Source organism: Falco rusticolus, chromosome 13, assembly GCF_015220075.1.
Source record: "Falco rusticolus isolate bFalRus1 chromosome 13, bFalRus1.pri, whole genome shotgun sequence".
NCBI classification, from domain to species: Eukaryota; Metazoa; Chordata; class Aves; order Falconiformes; family Falconidae; genus Falco; species Falco rusticolus.
Genome location: NC_051199.1, coordinates 11,742,363 through 11,755,861, shown reverse-complemented (window position 1 = coordinate 11,755,861; position 13,499 = coordinate 11,742,363). Strand labels below are relative to the sequence as shown.

At 52.9% G+C, this 13,499-nt stretch overlaps 1 protein-coding gene across 1 annotated transcript in view; it reads left to right on the top strand.

Annotated features, from left to right (window-relative positions):
* Positions 1-9,197: 9,197 nt before the first annotated feature.
* IRS1 (insulin receptor substrate 1) overlaps positions 9,198-13,499 on the top strand; it is a 54,238-nt gene continuing 49,936 nt past the window's right edge. Inside the window, 2 exon segments of the mRNA XM_037407067.1 lie at positions 9,198-11,625; positions 11,627-13,395. Coding sequence (XP_037262964.1) covers positions 9,757-11,625; positions 11,627-13,372 — 3,615 coding nt within the window. The 5' untranslated portion in view covers positions 9,198-9,756 and the 3' untranslated portion in view covers positions 13,373-13,395.

Below are 13,499 nucleotides of genomic sequence, written 5' to 3'. Positions count from 1 at the left end.
AAGGCCATTTGCTGTGGAAGGTGTCACAGTTACATTTTCTGGGGTATTGATTCTGATAAGCGGGGGCTTTTTGTATGAAGGGTGTTATGAAAAACAGTGTATAAATAGTGAAATTGCTACATCAGTGCTGCTTGCATCACACACTAGTACATGGATATTTTCTGGGTCTCATCCTAGAAACTGTTGAGATCGTATGGTTTAGGAGAGGTATGGGATTCTAAGCAAGTAATTTAATTTGTGCTTTGAATCATTCCCTGTCCAACAGGTCTTTTTCAAAAGTTAGTGGATTCCTTACTGCAGTAACTTAAAAGGATGTTTGGCAGGTTCCTAAATGTTCCTGTTTAATGATGTAGAATTAATATCACTGTTTACAACTGTGTGTTTCTTAAATGTAGAAAACTTTATTTTACAAATGTGCACATGAATTTCTCTGGATGAAGGAAACTATTTTGTCTTTTTATTTCTTTGGTACGTTAAAACAGTACAGTGCAGTAACTTTTAAAAGATGGAAGGGGATGTCCTTATCTGCACTGCTTCATCTTTTGTTATGCTCTAACTCTGGAGACTACTCAGAGTCTGGACTTGATGCTGCCTCATGCTATGCCATGTTGTGTCCAGAGGATTACTGATATACATCCTGTTGAGCTCGTGCTTTGAAATCTCAACATTTCTTTATTCTGACAAAACCTTCTGAAAGTTGGACTCCACTGACCATGTCTTGTAAAAAAACCCCACAAAACCAACAAAAACAAAAAACCACCAAAACCCCAAACAAACACAAAAAACCTCCCAACCAACAAGCAATATATGCAAAAGGGATAATAGGGATTTAACAGAATGTAAGTTCTAAAAGTTGTCCAAAGAAAAGTGATGGTGCAGTGTCACCAGTGTGATCTCAAAAGACATTATGTGCAGCCCAGTCCTGTAATTAACTATTTGCAAATCATTAAGTTTTTGAGATGGACTTATTTTGGTTCTTACTGGCTAGGAATGAAGGTTAGTAGATTGTGCTTCCTGACCAAGAAGAAGCTGAAGCATTTGAATAATAAGTTAAAATTTTAATACGTTTAGATTACTAATCCCCATTGTGTGCCACGTGAATTTTCATTAAACTAAGCCCCAAATCTAGTCCTGCAGTCGCCTTCAATTGATGGTCCAATTTTGTTAATGCAAATTTTGAGTCAAATAGTAGCTCACAAGTAACAGTAATTCTTACAGACTTTGTCAAACTATAGGAGGCTGTGCAGACTACACTGTGGAGAGCGTGAAGAGTTATTAAAGAACTCTTACAGGATCAAGTGAAATGAATCTTAAAAGCATAAGCAGGTGTGTGCTGCATCATCACAAGGTCCACCTAGGCTGCTATTTGATGACAGAGGTATGTACAAGAGTTAAGACCCGTTAATAGTGGCACTCACCCAGAACACACTCGCAGCTTCTGCAGATCTGTACCTCATGCAGTTCCAGAGCTGGCTGTGGTTCTTTGTATTGCATGGACAGACTTTCCCCAAGTATTTGCACACTGATTTTTCAAGTCTCAGCATCCTGTGGCAATGATTTCACAGGTTCATTGACATTGTCTGAAGAAGTAACTTTGTATTTGTTATAAACCATCTAGTTTTAGTCCACCTCTTTTATATCGGAACAATTAATGCTTTTTTACCTTCTCCATGCCAGTAATTATATTTCTGGATATCTGTCACAGCCTTCTCAGGCACTCTTCCAGCCTGAAAAATCTTAATCTGCTAGCTCGGTTTGAGCTATCTTTGATATCTTTGATCATTTACTCTTATCTTTTTCCAATTCTTTAATATTGTTTTCAAGATCAGAAAGTAGATTTTTTTCCACAGTAGGCAAGGACAAGGTGCACAATAGTTTATGCAGCTAAAAAATTTTGTTCTCTTTTTTTTTTTCTCTCCTTTACATAATTCCTAATGTTCTGTTTGGTTTTTGACTGCACAAGAGTATCAAGGTGATGCTTTCAAAGAGCTACCTCTTACAGTTCCAAGAGCTTCTTCAAAAGTAGCCGTAATATACTCAGTGACAGGCTCTGAGTTACTAAAGTCAGAATTGCTTTTTCCTGCATGTGTTTACGCTTACCATTTTATTGCCCAGCATCACATTGTGTCATGAAGCTTTTCTGCAACTCTTTGAACCTTTCATAATTCTTTGCAGAGACCAAGAAAAGTACATTCTGTTTATGATCAGCAGGCTATGATTAAGCTTGATCCTATCACACAAGTGGAAGCTCAAGGAACCCTGAATCACGGCTGGAGCCTGTGAAATGAGTCCATGCCTCCCCAGGTCGATAAAAATCAATAAATTTTGTCTGCTATCACTGGACATAAATCAGGTCCTTAGATAAGCTCAACTGCTAAACTCTTTGGGAAAAAAACAAAACCAACCAAACAGTAATACTTCTTTTTCTCTAGTAATGATCGCTTACTCTTTTGTTCTGTTATCCCGTTTTGAGTCCCCCATTCCTGATTAACACAATTGATAAATCAGTAATGATCAGACACCAGCAGCACATCCTGCTTGGAAGCAGTCAGCCCTAAGACCAGACCGCAGCACAGACCAGCAGCAGCCAGGCAGTCACAGGCAGCTGCCTTTGACCATAAGGAAGGATCTTTGGCTTCATGCTGCATGCTTTCCAGGCAGCTTCTGACACGGTGGACCCCAAAGCACACTTCACCTATCTCAGTGGCACGTACTAGGAGCAGATGGGTCAGCACAGCCCGGCTCCATTCACACCTCTCCAGCAGAGCAAGCAGACAGGGAGCTGATTCGGAAGGCTCTCACCCATGGGGTCCCGTAGGGATCAACACATTTTCTCCTTTTGTTCTGTAATTGCTAAATAGCACTGCAGGCAGTAACACACACATTACCTTCTGCTTTACCTATCATTCATGGTTGAACACTGTGACACCTAAAAGATGAAATAAAGCTGACTCTGAGCAAGACCAAGACTTGCTGCAATCACCAAGTAACCGTGGGCAAAACCTTCTATTTGGCTTTTATTTTCATACCTCTGTGGACTTTGCCACAGTGGTAAAAAACAAACCCAAACCCTATGGACTTACAAAACTCCCTTCCTCAGTCAAAAACTGCTTGAGATCATTGCTTTAAGCCATGAACAGACAAAAATTATTATAAATTGGATAAAAGATTCTGTAACTTTCCTTTTGAAATCTATGCTCCAGGCAATTTTGTCTGTGGTGACGGAGACAAAATTAAAACACACACACACACACAAAAAGCCTGTAAAGTATTGAAACCTTTTCTGAACATATTACAAGATGGAAATCTGAAGATAATAGATGCAGAGCTGAAGGTTGATCAGTGTAGTCTGGGAATTACCCAAAAGTATTGCTTAGCTTCCTGTTGGTTTAGTGATACTTCAGTGGGATATCCATATTCCCCAACGGAAAGCATAGGAATGGTGTTTCATCTTTTCTGGCTTCTTTAAACAGAGACATATGAAGGTACATAGGGAGGTAGAAAAAAAAATCGTCTGTATGAATTAGTGGTGTGCTTTTTTCAATATGAAAGCTGCTTAATTGATCACTAGAACATAACTTAGATATTTCATATAATTAATGCATGTGCTTTGTCTAAATTCTGATACAAGTAAAACTGTGTGTGAACTGGGGAATATACTATAGAAACAATGCTAAGAAGTGGGGTATGGAAATGATGACTTAGGCTTTTCTAGTTCTCGTTACTGTGATACAGTGGAATACAGCTGCTAACAATCAGATACATTTACTGTTCGTAATGTAATACATTTGAAGATTCTAATTAGTCATTCCGTCTGTGTTCTTGATTTGCCTCAGAGAGATGACAGGAGTCGGGGATGCAAGATCTATTGTTTTGCATTTATTTCCACTGTAATCATGATATTACTACCATTCCTTTAACAGAGAAATTAAACAAGTTGTTTACTTAAGTAATGATTTAACTAGTTTAGTCAGCCGCACTGTTTTTGAAGGAGGAGTTACGCAAGTTTCATCCTTACTGTTGAATGTAGAAAAGTAAATACTACAAATGAGCTTAAGCAAATAAAATATGCAATCAAATCAACCTTGGAACGAGGGCCAGAACATAACTGTGCTGATGTGATGGGAGGGACAGAGAGCTGGGCTCTTCTCTTTGGTGCCCAGTGTCAGGACAAAAGGCAGCGGGCACAAATTGAAATACAGGGAATTCAGGTTTAATTGTAAGGAAAACCTTTCTGGCTGGCAGGGTGGCCAAACATGAGCAGTCTGCTGAGGGAGGGTGTGAGAATCTCCATCTGTGGAGGTGTTAAAAACCTGACTGGACGAGGACCTGAGCAACTTGCTGTTCTTTACCCTGCTTAAAAGGGAGCAGGGGGCAAGCTAGACAATCTCCAGAGGTCCCTCCCAACCTCAGGTATTCTTGTGATTCTGGTTTCTGTCAGTGGCTTGCCCTGCTCACCTTGTTTGGGTACAGCAGGAGTGGGCTGCTACTGGGGAGGTCGCTGCCCACCTGCCTCGCTTGCCCCTTGGCACCATGCTCCCCTTCCCTGGCAAACTCATTCTTCCTGCTCCGGGGCAACTTGATTTAAATGTGAAAGAAGTTGAAGAAAATAATGTTCAGAAAATGTTGATTTCCTGACTTGTTATTTTTTCACGAGATTCTGCCCAGAACTGGAGGGTTTTTAACTGAAGAGTTGGATGTAGGAGATGAGATCAAGTGTTTTTGGAGCAGCTGGGAGTGGGGGTTAGAGTAAGAGACTTGTCAGTCAGTTGGGTCTGGAAGGTGAATTGACAAAGCTGATGAACAGGAGTCATGCTGCTTTTCTTACAGGCTCACAGTGATGTAACCACCACTGGGGAATGTTTCTTTTGGTTTGTGTCCTTGTGAGAGAGATTTTCAGTGGGCCCTAAAAGTCTAGAAGAAAGTAATAACAGGACTAACACCCTTTTAACAGAACCGGCAGGTACACAGAAAAGTGAGCAAAGTGCATAGAGATGTGTCAGAGAGAGAAAGGTTGGGGGGAAAAAAAAAGAGTAATAAAAGCAAGTAACAGCAGAGGCAAAGATCAACAGCATATGACAGTCACCTGAAAAAAATGAAAAGTGGCAGGTTTTTTGTACTGTATTAAGGGTGTGTATTTAGTTTTAACTCCTAATTTCATTCAAATGTGAAAAAAAATAAAAACACAAAAAAAGCACCCCAACCAAATCAAACCCCCACAAGGAGCTAGAAATACAACTTACCCAAACCCACTTCTTTGCAGCTAGCTGAGGGTCTGTATGTGAAAGGTAAAGGTGGCTTCGAGAGAAACTAGTCTTCGTTGTAATTTAGAGCAGCACTACATCTTTAATTAATTGTGGATGCTCGCAGTGGCCTTCCTGAGATGCTATTCCATCATTGCAGCATTACCAAAACACAAGTTTTGATTATCTCATGGTGCTCGCCTATTTGCTCTGCCAGGTTCAGTAGTGACATGATAGGAACTAGTTGTTTCAAGCACTTTATGCCTTGTGGAATTATCCTATGCTAAATTAATCTTCAACCACTTACTAAAGCAGATTTAAAAAATGGGAACTTTGATCCTTGTATCTGTTCTATTATACTCCTTTCACTTCTCCACATGAAATACTTATATTGTCTCCAGAAGAATGGTTTGTTCCAGTATGTTCTGAGGTGTGTGATCTGAACATGGGGAACATGAAGGGTACTGCAGAAACTCGATTGTATGGAATTTGGGGTTTGGACACAGGTACTAAAACAGCAACCTCCACTCTGTTCATGTTTATTGAAACTGAGTATCTTGTCTAGAGAGAAACCAATGTAGTATGATAGCCATGGGTATTTGTACAGGGAATGAAATGTCTTGTCTTGGTTTTCTGCCAGGATGTTGTAGTATGTGAACCCCTTTGCAATTAATTGCACAGCCTAAATTCTCAATAGCTCACTGTCAAAGCAGGGGGAGTTATTTAAATGGAAAAAGCAAGGGTACATTCTTCTCTTTGGTGCGCGGTGTGCAGAAGTGCAGTACTTCAGATCTTTGGAACTGAACAAGCAAGAAAATGATGCAAACTGTATTGAAAAAATAGAGTTTTCAAATTATGCTGAAAGTATTAGTTATTGCCTGTTATTTCTGCTGGGCGAAGGACATGGATCTGTACATGGAGTTTGAAAATGCTTCTGGGACATTTACTGAATCCCCTTGAAAACAAGAACAACCAAATTTCATTGTATCTGCAAAAGCGGTTGTTTTTTAAAACACATGTTCCCAAGATGAATGCAGCACACTTAAATACGCTCTCTGCCCACATACTCTGGACAGAACATGGTATAATTGGAATGAAGCTGTGTTGGGGGACGTTCAGACTGGACATTAGGAAAAGGTTCTTCCCAAGGAAGTGGTCGTGACACCAAGCCTGTTGGAGTTCAGGGAGTGTCTGGACAATGCTCTTAATCATATGGTTTAGTTTTAGGTAGTCCTGTGAGAAGCAAGGAGTTGGACTTGATGATCCTTATGAATTTCTTCAAACTTGAGATATTCTCTGGTTCTAGGACTGTTTCCTGCTATTACACTCAAATCCATGTTCCTTTGTGCAACACAGTGCAAATCAGGTGTGTTATTATTCTCCCATCGACACATCATTCCACTTGCATGTGGATGTCAGTGTGCCACTTGCCAAGGGAAAGAACAGGGCAGAGCAAATACAGGTAGTTATTTAATATTAATAACATTACCTAGTAAGTGCAAAAATTTTAATTAAAAATGTGCTACACATCATCAGTTCACAAACATTCATTCCCATGCTTGTGGAGGGACAGGGAGAGGTGGTTTAGGAGCTCTCCTCTTGCCACCTGCTGCCTTTTTAGCATGCACAGTGCAACTTGTGTGTATGGTGATGGTGCTGTCTGCTCACAAAACATACCTTGGCCTTAATGACACCCACCATAGCTGATCTTAATATGCCTTGAGGCTGTGATGCTGGCCCATGGCTCCATGGGTTGGATGAGCAATTTCCTGTCATTTTACTTGTTGAAGATGGAAGTATGTTTGGTTTGTGGCAAGCTTTTATCTCAAGGTATGTATAATGGATTTATTTTCAATGCAAATACTTGCTTTTGACATGATGAACCACAGTGTGAAGTAGAGGAAAGAATAAGATATCAGTATAGGTTATTGTAGTGTGGACTTAACTGTCTTCTTATTTTTAGTGTCTTGCCTGTTAGACTTAACTAACTCCTAGGTTACAAATTGCCATCCTGTGTTTGGTGACCACTTGGAAACAAGGCTGTGTTTTATGGTGCAGTCTAGAGGATAAGAGGAGAGGATGCCTTGCCATACTGTGTGTTGTCTTTTCTGGGTTCTCCACGTTCTCCTGCAACTGTTTCTGGGGCATTTTTCACCTTTTGACCAGCAGACTTCTCACCTCAACTGTACCAACACGAGCTCTCTGACAACCACCTTTGTAACGCAGATGCTTTAGAAAAAACCCTCCAACTTATTTGTTCTATGTTTGGGCCTTCATAAAACCAGACAGAAGTACCCTTTTGTGTCATGTTTTAGCCCGAAGCGGGAGTGCGAGCAGTGCTGTGGTGCCTGCCCTCGGGCCGGCTGGGGCGCAGGCTGCGCTGCACGGGACCCCCGGAGTCACCTACCGGGAGGCATGGCGCTCGGAGGCGGGGGAAAAACCAAACCAACCCCCCCCAAACCAAATAAACCATACACACACAAAAAACCCCCAATCCAACCAGAGGCAAACCTACAAGCCGGCCGGCCCTGCCGCAGGCGGATGCACGGGGCCCGCGCCGGGCCGCCCTGGAGGTGGCGCCATTGAGCAATGTACGTTCCCGCTCGGCTGGCGCCGCCGGTTCCCTGCCGGAGGTACGAGTTTCGCGTGCGGCGCGTTTCGGGCCCGAATGCGGCGGCTCCCGTTGGATGTTGGGTTTATTGTAGCACGTACCGATTGCGGGGACCGCAGCCGGCCGCCCCAGCCCGCCCGGGGCTGCCTCTGCTGGGCTTCCCCACACCCCCTCCCCCCGGCGCCCCGCAGCGGCCGGCCTCCCGCTCCGCTCCGGCCCCTCCCGCGGGACCGGCCGCACCGGCAGCGCGGGGTACGCGCCCGTGCGGGCCACGTATCAGCCGGAAGCGGGTCCCGGGGAGCGGAGCGAGCCCGGGGAGGGAGACACACACACGCGGGGGAAACGCGCCCGCCCGGCGGCCTGCCGCCGCCCGCCCCGGGAGCCGCCCCGCCGCCGCAACCCTGAGGGGCGGCGGTGCCGCGGCCGGACCTGCTCCGCCGTGCGGGGCCAGCGCCGAGGGCTGCGGGCGGGAGGCTGCCCTCCGCCCGGCCGGGCCCACCGCGGCCACAGCCGCCACACTGCAGCGGCTGCCGGCGGCGGTTATAAATAACACGCCGCTGAATGGCGTCTACGCCTCCTTACTACGCGCCGCGCCTCAGCCTGGCCGGGCGCCGCCGCCGCCGTGACGGACAGGCGGCGGCACCAATGGGGGCGCGGCCCCCGGCGGGCGGTGCGGGGTGGCGCGGCGCGGGGCCGGGCCCGGCGGTGGCGGCCCCCGCGGCCGCGCTGAATGAGGGCAGGGAGGGAGGGCGGGGAGCGCCGGGGCGGGCCGCGGGGCCGCGGCGCTGGGCTGGCCGGGAGCCTGGCGGCGGCGGCTCCGGGGATGGTCCACGCACTGGCGCCGTCACGTGTTGTTCTCCTTGGAGTGAGCCTGAGCCGCGGCGGCGGCGGGCGGAGGGGGCTGGACTGGCGAGCGCGGCCCCCGCCGCCTGTTTTGGTGCGGGGCGCCGGGAAACTCCGTGAAGAAGCCGGCGGAGAGGGAGTCGCCGCGGCCGTGCCCGCTCCCCCGCCGGCCTGGGGCACGGGAGGGGGCCGCGCCGCCGGCCGCTGAGGCGCTGCCGACTGGAATGAAGAGGAGGAGGAAGAGAGGATGTTCCTTCGGCACTCGGGCTGCCTCCCCTCCCGCCGCTGCCGGGCTGCGCCGTGTGTGGAGACGGCACTTTCTCTGCCTAACGAGATGGGACTGAATGGGGTCGCCAGCCTCCTCCGCACGCACGAGCGGGAGCAGCAGCAGCAGCCGCCTCGGCGCTGATATTTGGGGAAGGGGGGGGTTGTGTTGCGGACGGCTCTTTTTTTTTCTTTTTTTTTTTTTTTCCCTTTTTTGGGGGGGAGGGGGGAGAGGTGGTGTTGGTGGGGGAAGCAGCGCGTATTTTTGGGTGCAAACCCCGGACTTTGCAAAACAATCTCCGCCCCCAAGAGGATATTTAATCTGCAGTAGAAATCGCTACTCGCGGAGGCAAACTTGAGACGGGGAAGGGGTGCGGAGCGGAGGAAGGGGACCCCCGGCCGGCCCCGCGGAGCCCGAGCCCCCCGAGGGAAGATGCGTTTCTGTTTCCCGGCGGCTGCTCTCGGGACGAGACTTTCGCCTGGACTGATCGGGACTGGACTTTTTAAGGACGCGCTTCCCCATCTAAGGGCGATTTGGGCATAAACAGCGACGCAAACTCTGATTTGGTGCTGGAAGCTGCCTCTGCCACTGAACAGCTGCTCTCACCCTGCTTCTGGCCCTCCCCTGTCCCGTTCTCAAAAGAGGATCCTGAGCTAGTTTGCTTTTTCTGTTTGATTGTTTTTTAATTGTTGTTGCATGAATTTTATTTTAGGTGGTTGTCTTTCCCGGCTGGCTTGGCTGTTTTGGGGTCTTGCGGACTGCTAGCTGCAGTAACAGCTCCACCGCCTCTCATCATGGCTAGCCCCACAGATAATAACGAGGGCTTCTTCTCAGATGTCAGAAAGGTGGGTTACTTGCGCAAACCCAAGAGCATGCATAAACGCTTTTTTGTGCTGAGGGCAGCCAGTGAGTCTGGACCCGCCCGGCTGGAGTATTACGAGAATGAGAAGAAATGGAGGCACAAGTCAGGGGCCCCCAAGCGCTCCATCCCACTAGAAAGCTGCTTCAACATCAACAAACGGGCTGACTCCAAGAACAAGCACCTGGTGGCCCTCTACACTAAGGACGAGCACTTTGCCATTGCAGCTGACAGCGAGCCTGAACAGGAGAGCTGGTACCAAGCGCTGCTGCAATTGCACAACAGGGCCAAGGGCCACCACCACCTCCACCACCATCACCACCACCACCACAGTGACGTCACCTTCGGAGGCAGCAGCGTGGGGCTGGGGGAGGCAGGTGAGGACAGCTATGGTGAGGTAGCCCCTGGCCCAGCTTTTAAGGAAGTTTGGCAAGTAATTCTGAAGCCTAAGGGCCTAGGCCAGACAAAGAACCTGATTGGCATCTACCGCCTGTGCCTGACTAACAAGACCATCAGCTTTGTGAAGCTGAATTCGGATGCGGCTGCTGTGGTGCTGCAGCTGCTCAATATCCGCCGCTGTGGTCACTCTGAGAACTTCTTCTTCATCGAGGTGGGGCGCTCAGCCGTCACTGGGCCTGGTGAGTTCTGGATGCAGGTGGACGACTCGGTGGTGGCACAGAACATGCATGAAACCATCCTAGAGGCTATGCGAGCCATGAGCGAGGAATTCCGGCCCCGCAGCAAGAGCCAGTCCTCGTCGAACTGTTCCAACCCCATCTCTGTGCCCCTTCGCAGCAGGCACCATGTCAACAACCCTCCGCCCAGCCAGGTGGGGCTGAGTCGCCGGTCCAGGACCGAGAGCGTCACGGCCACCTCTCCTGCTGGTGGTGGGGGTGGAGGTACAGGTGGCAAACCCAGCTCTTTCCGGGTTCGAGCATCGAGCGACGGGGAAGGCACGATGTCAAGGCCTGCTTCTGTGGATGGTAGCCCAGTTAGTCCCAGTGCCAACCGGACCCACTCGCATAGGCACCGCGGCAACTCCAGGCTCCATCCTCCGCTCAACCACAGCCGGTCCATCCCGATGCCTTCCTCACGCTGCTCTCCTTCGGCCACCAGTCCAGTCAGCCTCTCATCCAGCAGCACTAGCGGCCACGGCTCCACCTCGGATTGCCTGTTTCCACGAAGGTCTAGTGCTTCGGTTTCAGGCTCCCCTAGCGATGGTGGATTTATTTCTTCTGACGAGTATGGTTCCAGCCCGTGTGACTTCCGCAGCTCTTTTCGCAGCGTGACTCCGGATTCGTTGGGGCACACCCCACCAGCTCGGGGCGATGAGGAGCTCAACTATATCTGCATGGGGGGAAAGGCCACCTCCTCTTGCTGCAGCCTGGCAGCCCCCAATGGCCACTTCGTCCCACGCAGCTGCCACCCGCAGCAGCAGTCCCGCTACCCTGGTACACCGTGCTGTCCTCGAGGCGGTAGCGAGGAGGTTGCCGACTTGGAGAAGGCGTTCAGGAAGCGGACTCACTCAGCAGGCACTTCGCCCACCATCTCCCACCAGAAGACACCCTCGCAGTCTTCGGTGGCCTCCATCGAGGAGTACACGGAGATGCTGCCTTCGTACCCCTGTGGCAGCAGCCGGCTGCCCTCCTACCGGCACTCGGCCTTCGTGCCCACTCACTCCTACCCAGAGGAGTGCCTGGAGATGCACCACCTGGAGGGCGGCCATCATCGGACCAACTCCGCCCCGCACACAGATGATGGCTACATGCCCATGTCGCCTGGCGTAGCCCCCGTGCCCAGCGGTGGGGGGGGCCCCCAAGGGCGGCGACTACATGCCCATGAGTCCCAAGAGCGTGTCGGCCCCCCAGCAGATCATCAACCCCGGCAGGGGGGGCCGCCACCCTCCAGCCACGGTGGACTCCAACGGCTACATGATGATGTCTCCCAGCGGCAGCTACTCCCCTGATGGTGGCTCGGCGGGCTATGGCAAGATCTGGACGAACGGTGCCGGCCACCACCCGAAACTCTCGGTGGAGAGCAATGAAGGGAAGCTCCCCTGCGGCGGCAGCGACTACATCAACATGTCCCCAGCCAGCGGCTCCACCACCAGCACCCCGCCGGACTGCTACTTCGGGGGCGCGGGGCAGCCGGGTGTGGAGGAGGCCGCCGCCGCCGCCCACCACAAACCCATCTACTCCTACTTCTCGCTGCCGCGCTCCTTCAAGCACATGCACCGGCGGGGCGGCGGCGGGCCGGCGGCGGCGGGCGAGGAGGGCAGCCCCCAGCCCCGCATCGCGCTCGGCTCCGGCCGCCTCCTCTACGCCGCCGAGGACTCGTCGTCCTCCACCAGCAGCGACAGCCTGGGCGGCGGCGGCGGCGCGGAGGGCGGCCCCCCGCAGGCGCAGCCCCCGCGCAAGGTGGACACGGCGGTGCAGACCAAGGGCCGCCTGGCGCGACCCACGCGGCTGTCGCTGGGCGGCCCCAAGGCCAGCACCCTGCCGCGGGCCCGGGAGCAGCCGCCGCTCCTCCTGCCGCCGGAGCCCAAGAGTCCCGGCGAGTACGTCAACATCGAGTTCATCGCCGGCGAGAAGCCGGCCTTCCCCGCGGCCGCCCTGGGGCTGGGGTTGCCGCCGCCGCCGGGCGACGAGGCCGCCGAGGAGTACATGAACATGGAGCTGGGGCCGCCGCGGGGCCCCTGCCCGGCCGGCTTCGGCGCGGCGCGGGCGGCCAGCGCGGCCCGGCCCGGCCGAGGCGCGGCCCCCGGCGGCCGGGACTACGTGACGATGCAGCTGGGGGGCGCCGCCGCCGGGGGCTCCTGCCCGGACTGCGCCGACAGCCCTTCCCCCTGCTCGCCCGCCCGCCTGCTCAGCTACGCCGACGTGCGGGCGGGCCGCTCCGCCGCCGAGAAGCCCCCGCCGGCGGCGGCGGTGGCGGCGGCCTCCCCGGAGCTGCCGCGGCCGCCGGCCGAGCTGTCGGCGGCGCCGCCGCGCTCCTCCTCCCTGCTCGGGGGCCCCGGCGCGGGCAGCGCCTTCACCCGCGTCAGCCTGAGCCCCGGCCGCAACCAGAGCGCCAAGGTGATCCGCGCCGACCCGCAGGGCGGCCGCCGGCGGCACAGCTCCGAGACCTTCTCGTCCACGCCGAGCGCTGCCCGCGGGGCGGCGGCGGGCGGCGGCGGGGGGCTCGGGGCGCCCTTCCCCTGCGGCGGCGCGGGGGGCGCCGAGGAGGTGAAGCGCCACAGCTCGGCCTCCTTCGAGAACGTCTGGCTGCGGCCCGCCGCGGAGGAGGCGGCCGGCGCCCCCGCTGCCCGCCGGGAGCCGGGCCCCGCGCCCGCCCTGGAGAACGGGCTCAACTACATCGACCTGGACTTGGTGAAGGACTTCAGCCACCGCCGCCGCCACCACCTGCACCCCGCCGCCGAGGGCGCCGCTCTGCCGGGCGGGAAGCAGCCGCCGCCGCCGAAGCCCCCGGGCCAGCCTCGCGGGAGCGGCCACTCCAGCGACGACCTAAGCGCGTACGCCAGCATCAGCTTCCAGAAGCGGGAGGAGATGTAGGAGCCGGGCGCCCGCCGGGGAAGGTGAGCCGGGGGTGTGTGTGTGGGGGGTGTGTGAGCCGAGGGGCCGTCGGGCCGAGGCCGCCCCTCGCGGTTTGTCCCCTCGGACCCCCGCCGGCGCCTCCGGG